General features: G+C 47.7%; 1 protein-coding gene across 1 annotated transcript; it reads left to right on the top strand.

The window, feature by feature from the left end:
- The first annotated feature begins 1,566 nt into the window (after positions 1-1,566).
- LOC138750112 (probable antibacterial peptide polyprotein) lies at positions 1,567-10,484 on the top strand. The gene is made up of 10 exons (XM_069912249.1): positions 1,567-1,795; positions 3,416-3,513; positions 4,235-4,428; positions 5,919-6,112; positions 6,269-6,401; positions 7,289-7,357; positions 8,143-8,262; positions 8,451-8,644; positions 8,944-9,041; positions 10,185-10,484. Exons 1-10 carry the CDS (start codon positions 1,567-1,569, stop codon positions 10,482-10,484), a joined length of 1,629 nt encoding a protein of 542 aa, XP_069768350.1.
- The last annotated feature ends 1,097 nt before the right edge of the window (positions 10,485-11,581 follow it).

The raw sequence follows: 11,581 nt of genomic DNA, 5'->3' as shown, positions 1-11,581 counted from the left end.
TAAGGTTCTCTCCTACGTACGACGTACAAATTCTTCCCTACGTACGACGTAAAGGTTCTCTCCTACGTACGACGTACAGGTTATCCCATACCTACGACATACAGGTTCTCCCCTACATACGACGTAAAGGTTCTACCCTACGTATGAGGTATAGTTTCTCCCCTACGTACGATGTAGAGGTTCTCCCCTATCTATGACATGCAGGTTCTCCCCTATCTATGACATTAAGGTTCTCTCCTACGTACGACGTACATGTTCTTCCCTACGTACGACGTACAGGTTCTCTCCTACGTATGATGTACAAGTTCCCCCCTACTTACAACGTACAAGTTGTCCCCTACATGCGACATACAGGTTCTCCCCTATCTATGATATGCAGGTTCTCCCCTATGTAAGACGTACATGTTCACCTCTATCTATAACATGCAGGTTTTCCCCTATGTACGACGTACAGGTTCTCCCCTATCTATGATATGCAGGTTCTCCCCTATCTACGACATGCAGGTTCTCCCCTATCTTTGACATGCAGGTTCTCCCCTACGTAAGTCGTACAAGTTCTCCCCTATGTTTGACATCCAGGTTCTCCCCTATCTCTGACATGCATGTTCTCCACTATCTCTGACATGCAGGCTCTCCCCTACATAACACGTACAAGTTCTCCCCTACATAAGATGTACAAGTTCTCCCCTATGTATGACGTACAGGTACTCCCCTATCTTTGACATGCAGGTTCTCCCCCATCTATGACATGAAAGTTGTCTCCTACGTATGACGTACAAGTTCTTCCCTACGTATGATGTACAGGTTCTTCCCTACGCAAGACGTACAGGTTCTCCCTTATCTAAGACATACAGGTTCTCCCCTATTTGTGACGTACAGGTTCTCCCCAACGTACGATGTACAGATTTACTCCGATGTACAATGTATAGGTTATCCCTAAGTACGACGTACAGGTTCTCCCCTACGTACAATGTACAGGTTCTCCCTGACGTCCGACGTAGAGGTTTTCCCCTACATACGACATATAGGTTCTCCGCTACAAACGACGTACAGGTTCTCCCCTATGCAAAAAATGCAGGTTCTCCCCTATTAAAGATGTACAGGTTGTCCTCTATCTATGACACGCAGGTTCTCTCCTATGTACGACGTACAGGTTCTCCCCTACGTACGACGTACAGGTTCTCCCCTACGTACGATGTACAGGTTCTCCCCTACGTACAATGTACAGGTTGTCCTCCACGTACGACATACAATTTCTCCCCTGCTTAAGATGTACATGTTCACCCCTACGTACGACATATAGGTTCTCCCCTATGTGAGATGTACAGGTTCTCCCTTATGTACGACGTACAGGTTCTCCCCTACGTACGACGTACAGGTTCTCCCATACGTGCGACGTACTGGTTCTCACTAACGTATGATGTACTGGTTTACTCCTATGTACAATGTACAGGTTATCCCCATGTACGACGTACAAGTTTACACCTATGTACAACGTACAGATTCTCCCCTACGTACGACGTACAGGTTCTCCACTACGTATGAAGTACAGGTTGTCCACTACGTATGACGTACAGGTTCTCCCCTACGTACGACGTACAGGTTCTCCCCTACGTGAGACGAACAGGTTCTTCCCTACGTGAGACGTACAGTTTCGCACCATTCTATGACATGCATGTCCTCCCCCATGTACGACGTAAAGGTTCTCCCTACATACGATGTACAGTTACATGCCTACGTTCGACGTACAAGTTACCCCCTATCTATGACATGGAGGTTCTCCCCTACATAAGGCGTACAGGTTCTCCCCTCCGTACCACGTACAAATTCTCCCCTATCTATGACACGCAGGTTCTCACCTACGTACGATGTACAGGTTCTCACCTATGTGCGACGTAGAAGTTCTCCCATACATGAGACGTGCAGGTTCTCCCCTACGTGAGATGTACAGGTTCTCCCCATTCTACGACACGCAGGTTCTCCCCCACGTACGATATACAGGTTTTCCCCTACGTACAACGAACAGGTTCTCCCCTACATACGACGTAGAGGTACTATCCTATATACGACATTCAGGTTCTCCCCCACGTACGAAGTAAATGTTCTCCCCTACGTACGACGTACAGGTTCTCCGCTACATACGACATACAGGTTCTTCCCTACGTACGATATACACGTTCTCTCCTATCTATGATATGCAGGTTCTCCCCTATCTACGACGTACAGGTTCTCCCCTATGCATGAAATGCAGGTTCTCCCCTATGTAAGACGTGCAGGTTCTCTTCTATCTAAGACATGCATGTTCTCCCATATGTAAGACGTCGAGGTTCTCCTCTATCTATGACATGCAGGTTTTCCCCTATGTACGACGTACAGTTTCTCCCCACGTACGATGTACAAGTTCTCCCCTACGTACGACGTACAGGTCCTCCCTACGTCTGATGTACAGTTTTGCCCCTTCGTACGACGTACAGGTTCTCCCCTATCTATGATATGCAGGTTCTCCCCAATCTACGAAGTGCAGGTTCTCCCCTATCTATGACATGCAGGTTCTCCCCTATGCACAACATATAGGTTCTCCCCACGTACGATGTACAGGTTCTCCCCTACGTACGACGTACAGGTTCTCCCCTTCATATGACGTACAAGTTCTCTCCAATGTACGACGTACAGGTTCTCCCCTACTTAAGACGTACAGGTTGTCCCCTACATGCGACATTCAGGTTCACCCCTATCTACAACGTGTAGGTTCTCCCCTATCTATGACAGCAGATTCTCCCCTATGTTAGACGTACAGGTTGTCCTCTATCTATGATATGCATGTTTTCCCCTATGTACTACGTGCAGGTTCTCCCCTATCTATGATATGCAGGTTCTCCCCGATCTACGACGTGCAGGTTCTCCCCTATCTATGACATGCAGGTTCTCCCCTATGTAATACGTACAGGTTCTCCTCTATCTATGACATGCAGGTTCAAACCTACATAAGACTTACAGTTTTTCCCCTACCTAAGGCGTATGAGTTCAGCACTATCTCTGACATGCAGGTTCTCCCCTATCCCTGACATGCAGGTTCTCCCCTACATAAGACGTACTGGTTCTCCACTATGTAACAGGTACAGATTTTCCCCAATGCATGACGTACATGTTCTCCCCTATCTCTGACATGCATGTTCTCCTCTATCTCTGACATGCAGGTTCTCCCCTACATAAGACGTACAGGTTCTCCCCTACATAAGACGTACAGGTTCTCCCCTACATAAGACGTACAGTTTCTCCCCAATGCATGATGTACAGGTTCTCCCCTATGTACGACATACAGTTTCTCCCTTATGTATGAAGTACACGTTCTTCCCTACATAAGATGTACAGGTTCTCCCCTACGTACAGGTTCACACCTATTTATGACATGCAGGTTCTCCCCTATGTAAGATGTACATGTTCTCCGCTATCAATGACATGCAGGTTCTCCTCACGTACGACGTACAGGTTCTACCCACATACGACATGCGGGTTCTCCCCTACATACGACGTACAGGTTCTCCCAACGTAGGACGTACAGGTTATCCCCACGTAGGACGTACAGGTTCTCCCCTCGTAGGACGTACAGGTTCTACCTGACATAACACGCACAGGTTCTCCCATATGTATGACGTACAGGTTCTCTTCTACGAATGACGTACAGGTTCTCCCCTACATATGACATACAGATTCTCCACTAAGTACGACGTACGGTTCTACCCTACGAATGACGTACAGGTTGTCCCCTACGAATGACGTACAGGTTGTCCCCTACGTACGACATACAGGTTCTCCCCTACGTACGACATAAAGGTTCACCCCTATGTATGACATACAGGTTCTCCCCTATCTTAAACCTGCAATTTCTCCCCTACATAAGACGTACAAGTTCTCCCCTACGTACGACGTACAGGTTCTCCCATACCTACCACATACAGGTTCTCCCCTATGTACGACGTAAAGGTTCTCACCTACGTATGACGTATAGGTTCTCCCCTACGTACGACGTACAGGTTCTCCCCTATCTATGACATGCAGATTCTCCCCTATGTAAGACGTACAGGTTCTCCTCTATCTATGACATGCAGGTTTTCCCCTATGTACGACGTGCAGGTTCTCCCCTATCTATGATATGCAAGTTCTCCCCGATCGACGAAGTGCAGGTTCTCCCCTATCTATGACATGCAGGTTCTCCCCTATCTCTGACATGCAGGTTCAAACCTACATAAGACTTACAGTTTCTCCCCTACGTAAGACGTACAGGTTCTCCCAAATGCATGACGTACAGTTTTTCCCATACCTAAGGCGTATGAGTTCAGCCCTATCTCTGACATGCAGGTTCTCCCCTATCTCTGACATGCAGGTTCTCCCCTACATAAGACGTACTGGTTCTCCACTACGTAACAGGTACAGATTTTCCCCAATGCATGACGTACATGTTCTCCCCTATCTCTGACATGCATGTTCTCCTCTATCTCTGACATGCAGGTTCTCCCCTACATAAGACGTACAGGTTCTCCCCTACATAAGACGTACAGTTTCTCCCCAATGCATGACGTACAGGTTCTCCCCTACGTACGACATACAGTTTCTCCCTTATGTATGAAGTACACGTTCTTCCCTACATAAGATGTACAGGTTCTCCCCTACGTACAGGTTCACACCTATTTATGACATGCAGGTTCTCCCCTATGTAAGATGTACATGTTCACCGCTATCAATGACATGCAGGTTCTCCTCACGTACGACGTACAGGTTCTACCCACATACGACATGCGGGTTCTCCCCTACATACGACGTACAGGTTCTCCCAACGTAGGACGTACAGGTTCTCCCCACGTAGGACGTACAGGTTCTCCCTGACATAACACGCACAGGTTCTCCCATATGTATGACGTAGAGGTTCTCTTCTACGAATGATGTACAGGTTCTCCCCTACATACGACATACAGATTCTCCACTAAGTAAGACGTACGGTTGTCCCCTACGAATGATGTACAGGTTGTACCCTATGAATGACGTACAGCTTCTCCCCTACAAGTGACGTACAGGTTCTCCCCTACGTACGACATACAGGTTCTCCCCTACGTACGACGTAAAGGTTCTCCCCTACGTACGACGTACAGTTTCTTCCCTATGTACGACGTACAGATACACCCATACGTATGACATACAGTTTCACCTGTAACTATGACCTGCAGTTTCTTCCCTACATACGACGTACAGGTTCTCCCAACGTAGGACGTACAGGTTATCCCCACGTAGGACGTGCAGGTTCTCCCCACATAGGACGTACAGGTTCTACCTGACATAACACGCACAGGTTCTCCCATATGTATGACGTACAGGTTCTCTTCTACGAATGACGTACAGGTTCTCCCCTACATATGACATACAGATTCTCCACTAAGTACGACGTACGGTTCTCCCCTACGAATGACGTACAGGTTGTCCCCTACGAATGACGTACAGGTTGTCCCCTACGTACGACATACAGGTTCTCCCCTACGTACGACATAAAGGTTCACCCCTATGTATGACGTACAGGTTCTCCCCTATCTAAAACCTGCAATTTCTCCCTTACATAAGACGTACAAGTTCTCCCCTACGTACGACGTACAGGTTCTCCCATACCTACCACATACAGGTTCTCCCCTATGTACGACGTAAAGGTTCTCACCTACGTATGACGTATAGGTTCTCCCCTACGTACGACGTACAGGTTCTCCCCTATCTATGACATGCAGATTCTCCCCTATGTAAGACGTACAGGTTCTCCTCTATCTATGACATGCAGGTTTTCCCCTATGTACGACGTGCAGGCTCTCCCCTATCTATGATATGCAGGTTCTCCCCGATCTACGAAGTGCAGGTTCTCCACTATCTATGACATGCAGGTTCTCCCCTATCTCTGACATGCAGGTTCAAACCTACATAAGACTTACAGTTTCTCCCCTACGTAAGACGTACAGGTTCTCCCAAATGCATGACGTACAGTTTTTCCCCTACCTAAGGCGTATGAGTTCAGCCCTATCTCTGACATGCAGGTTCTCCCCTATCTCTGACATGCAGGTTCTCCCCTACATAAGACGTACTGGTTCTCCACTACGTACGACGTACAGGTTCTCCCCTACGTACGACGTACAGGTTCTCCCCTACGTACAACGTACAGGTTGTCCTCCACGTACGACATACAATTTCTCCCCTGCTTAAGACGTACATGTTCACCCCTACGTACGACATATAGGTTCTCCCCTATGTGAGATGTACAGGTTCTCCCTTATGTACGACGTACAGGTTCTCCCCTACGTACGACGTACAGGTTCTCCCCTACGTGCGACGTACAGGTTCTCACTAACGTATGATGTACTTGTTTACCCGTATGTACAATGTACAGGTTATCCCCATGTACGACGTACAAGTTTACACCTATGTACAACGTACAGATTCTCCCCTATGCATGAAATGCAGGTTCTCCCCTATGTAAGACGTGCAGGTTCTCTTCTATCTAAGACATGCATGTTCTCCCATATGTAAGATGTCGAGGTTCTCCTCTATCTATGACATGCAGGTTTTCCCCTATGTACGACGTACAGTTTCTCCCCACGTACGATGTACAAGTTCTCCCCTACGTACGACGTACAGGTTCTCCCTACGTCTGATGTACAGTTTTGCCCCTTCGTACGACGTACAGGTTCTCCCCTATCTATGATATGCAGGTTCTCCCCAATCTACGAAGTGCAGGTTCTCCCCTATCTATGACATTCAGGTTCTCCCCTATGCACAACATATAGGTTCTCCCCACGTACGATGTACAGGTTCTCCCCTACGTACGACGTACAGGTTCTCCCCTACATATGACGTACAAGTTCTCTCCAATGTACGACGTACAGGTTCTCCCCTACTTAAGACGTACAGGTTGTCCCCTACATGCGACATTCAGGTTCACCCCTATCTACAACGTGTAGGTTCTCCCCTATCTATGACAGCAGATTCTCCCCTATGTTAGACGTACAGGTTGTCCTCTATCTATGATATGCATGTTTTCCCCTATGTACTACGTGCAGGTTCTCCCCTATCTATGATATGCAGGTTCTCCCCGATCTACGACGTGCAGGTTCTCCCCTATCTATGACATGCAGGTTCTCCCCTATGTAATACGTACAGGTTCTCCTCTATCTATGACATGCAGGTTCAAACCTACATAAGACTTACAGTTTTTCCCCTACCTAAGGCGTATGAGTTCAGCACTATCTCTGACATGCAGGTTCTCCCCTATCCCTGACATGCAGGTTCTCCCCTACATAAGACGTACTGGTTCTCCACTACGTAACAGGTACAGATTTTCCCCAATGCATGACGTACATGTTCTCCCCTATCTCTGACATGCATGTTCTCCTCTATCTCTGACATGCAGGTTCTCCCCTACATAAGACGTACAGGTTCTCCCCTACATAAGACGTACAGGTTCTCCCCTACATAAGACGTACAGTTTCTCCCCAATGCATGATGTACAGGTTCTCCCCTATGTACGACATACAGTTTCTCCCTTATGTATGAAGTACACGTTCTTCCCTACATAAGATGTACAGGTTCTCCCCTACGTACAGGTTCACACCTATTTATGACATGCAGGTTCTCCCCTATGTAAGATGTACATGTTCTCCGCTATCAATGACATGCAGGTTCTCCTCACGTACGACGTACAGGTTCTACCCACATACGACATGCGGGTTCTCCCCTACATACGACGTACAGGTTCTCCCAACGTAGGACGTACAGGTTATCCCCACGTAGGACGTACAGGTTCTCCCCTCGTAGGACGTACAGGTTCTACCTGACATAACACGCACAGGTTCTCCCATATGTATGACGTACAGGTTCTCTTCTACGAATGACGTACAGGTTCTCCCCTACATATGACATACAGATTCTCCACTAAGTACGACGTACGGTTCTACCCTACGAATGACGTACAGGTTGTCCCCTACGAATGACGTACAGGTTGTCCCCTACGTACGACATACAGGTTCCCCCCTACGTACGACATAAAGGTTCACCCCTATGTATGACATACAGGTTCTCCCCTATCTAAAACCTGCAATTTCTCCCCTACATAAGACGTACAAGTTCTCCCCTACGTACGACGTACAGGTTCTCCCATACCTACCACATACAGGTTCTCCCCTATGTACGACGTAAAGGTTCTCACCTACGTATGACGTATAGGTTCTCCCCTACGTACGACGTACAGGTTCTCCCCTATCTATGACATGCAGATTCTCCCCTATGTAAGACGTACAGGTTCTCCTCTATCTATGACATGCAGGTTTTCCCCTATGTACGACGTGCAGGTTCTCCCCTATCTATGATATGCAGGTTCTCCCCGATCGACGAAGTGCAGGTTCTCCCCTATCTATGACATGCAGGTTCTCCCCTATCTCTGACATGCAGGTTCAAACCTACATAAGACTTACAGTTTCTCCCCTACGTAAGACGTACAGGTTCTCCCAAATGCATGACGTACAGTTTTTCCCATACCTAAGGCGTATGAGTTCAGCCCTATCTCTGACATGCAGGTTCTCCCCTATCTCTGACATGCAGGTTCTCCCCTACATAAGACGTACTGGTTCTCCACTACGTAACAGGTACAGATTTTCCCCAATGCATGACGTACATGTTCTCCCCTATCTCTGACATGCATGTTCTCCTCTATCTCTGACATGCAGGTTCTCCCCTACATAAGACGTACAGGTTCTCCCCTACATAAGACGTACAGTTTCTCCCCAATGCATGACGTACAGGTTCTCCCCTACGTACGACATACAGTTTCTCCCTTATGTATGAAGTACACGTTCTTCCCTACGTAAGATGTACAGGTTCTCCCCTACGTACAGGTTCACACCTATTTATGACATGCAGGTTCTCCCCTATGTAAGATGTACATGTTCTCCGCTATCAATGACATGCAGGTTCTCCTCACGTACGACGTACAGGTTCTACCCACATACGACATGCGGGTTCTCCCCTACATACGACGTACAGGTTCTCCCAACGTAGGACGTACAGGTTCTCCCCACGTAGGACGTACAGGTTCTCCCTGACATAACACGCACAGGTTCTCCCATATGTATGACGTAGAGGTTCTCTTCTACGAATGATGTACAGGTTCTCCCCTACATACGACATACAGATTCTCCACTAAGTAAGACGTACGGTTGTCCCCTACGAATGATGTACAGGTTGTACCCTATGAATGACGTACAGCTTCTCCCCTACAAGTGACGTACAGGTTCTCCCCTACGTACGACATACAGGTTCTCCCCTACGTACGACGTAAAGGTTCTCCCCTACGTACGACGTACAGTTTCTTCCCTATGTACGACGTACAGATACACCCATACGTATGACATACAGTTTCACCTGTAACTATGACCTGCAGTTTCTTCCCTACATACGACGTACAGGTTCTCCCAACGTAGGACGTACAGGTTATCCCCACGTAGGACGTGCAGGTTCTCCCCACATAGGACGTACAGGTTCTACCTGACATAACACGCACAGGTTCTCCCATATGTATGACGTACAGGTTCTCTTCTACGAATGACGTACAGGTTCTCCCCTACATATGACATACAGATTCTCCACTAAGTACGACGTACGGTTCTCCCCTACGAATGACGTACAGGTTGTCCCCTACGAATGACGTACAGGTTGTCCCCTACGTACGACATACAGGTTCTCCCCTACGTACGACATAAAGGTTCACCCCTATGTATGACGTACAGGTTCTCCCCTATCTAAAACCTGCAATTTCTCCCTTACATAAGACGTACAAGTTCTCCCCTACGTACGACGTACAGGTTCTCCCATACCTACCACATACAGGTTCTCCCCTATGTACGACGTAAAGGTTCTCACCTACGTATGACGTATAGGTTCTCCCCTACGTACGACGTACAGGTTCTCCCCTATCTATGACATGCAGATTCTCCCCTATGTAAGACGTACAGGTTCTCCTCTATCTATGACATGCAGGTTTTCCCCGATGTACGACGTGCAGGTTCTCCCCTATCTATGATATGCAGGTTCTCCCCGATCTACGAAGTGCAGGTTCTCCACTATCTATGACATGCAGGTTCTCCCCTATCTCTGACATGCAGGTTCAAACCTACATAAGACTTACAGTTTCTCCCCTACGTAAGACGTACAGGTTCTCCCAAATGCATGACGTACAGTTTTTCCCCTACCTAAGGCGTATGAGTTCAGCCCTATCTCTGACATGCAGGTTCTCCCCTATCTCTGACATGCAGGTTCTCCCCTACATAAGACGTACTGGTTCTCCCCTACGTACGACGTACAGGTTCTCCCCTACGTACAACGTACAGGTTGTCCTCCACGTACGACATACAATTTCTCCCCTGCTTAAGACGTACATGTTCACCCCTACGTACGACATATAGGTTCTCCCCTATGTGAGATGTACAGGTTCTCCCTTATGTACGACGTACAGGTTCTCCCCTACGTACGACGTACAGGTTCTCCCCTACGTGCGACGTACAGGTTCTCACTAACGTATGATGTACTTGTTTACCCGTATGTACAATGTACAGGTTATCCCCATGTACGACGTACAAGTTTACACCTATGTACAACGTACAGTTTCTCCCCTACGTACGACGTACAGGTTCTCCACTACGTATGATGTACAGGTTGTCCACTACGTATGACGTACAGGTTCTCCCCTATGTACGACGTACAGGTTCTCCCCTACGTGAGACGAACAGGTTCTTCCCTACGTGAGACGTACAGTTTCGCACCATTCTATGACATGCATGTTCTCCCCCATGTACGACGTAAAGGTTCTCCCTACATACGATGTACAGTTACATGCCTACGTTCGACGTAAAAGTTCCCCCCTATCTATGACATGGAGGTTCTCCCCTACATAAGGCGTACAGGTTCTCCCCTCCGTACCACGTACAAATTCTCCCCTATCTATGACACGCAGGTTCTCCCCTACGTACGATGTACAGGTTCTCCCCTATGTGCGACGTAGAAGTTCTCCTCTACATGAGACGTGCAGGTTCTCCCCTACGTGAGATGTACAGGTTCTCCCCATTCTACGACACGCAAGTTCTCCCCCACGTACGATATACAGGTTTTCCCCTACGTACAACGAACAGGTTCTCCCCTACATACGACGTAGAGGTACTATCCTATATACGACATTCAGGTTCTCCCCCACGTACGAAGTAAATGTTCTCCCCTACGTACGACGTACAGGTTCTCCGCTACATACGACATACAGGTTCTTCCCTACGTACGATATAGACGTTCTCTCCTATCTATGATTTGCAGGTTCTCCCCTATCTACGACGTACAGGTTCTCCCCTATGCATGAAATGCAGGTTCTCCCCTATGTAAGACGTGCAGGTTCTCTTCTATCTAAGACATGCATGTTCTCCCATATGTAAGACGTAGAGGTTCTCCTCTATCTATGACATGCAGGTTTTCCCCTATGTACGACGTACAGTTTCTCCCCACGTACGATGTACAA

This window comes from Narcine bancroftii (genome assembly GCF_036971445.1).
Source record: "Narcine bancroftii isolate sNarBan1 chromosome 5 unlocalized genomic scaffold, sNarBan1.hap1 SUPER_5_unloc_2, whole genome shotgun sequence".
Classification (NCBI taxonomy): Eukaryota; Metazoa; Chordata; class Chondrichthyes; order Torpediniformes; family Narcinidae; genus Narcine; species Narcine bancroftii.
The sequence above is the reverse complement of the archived record's forward strand: the minus strand, read 5'-3'. Positions and strand labels throughout refer to the sequence as shown.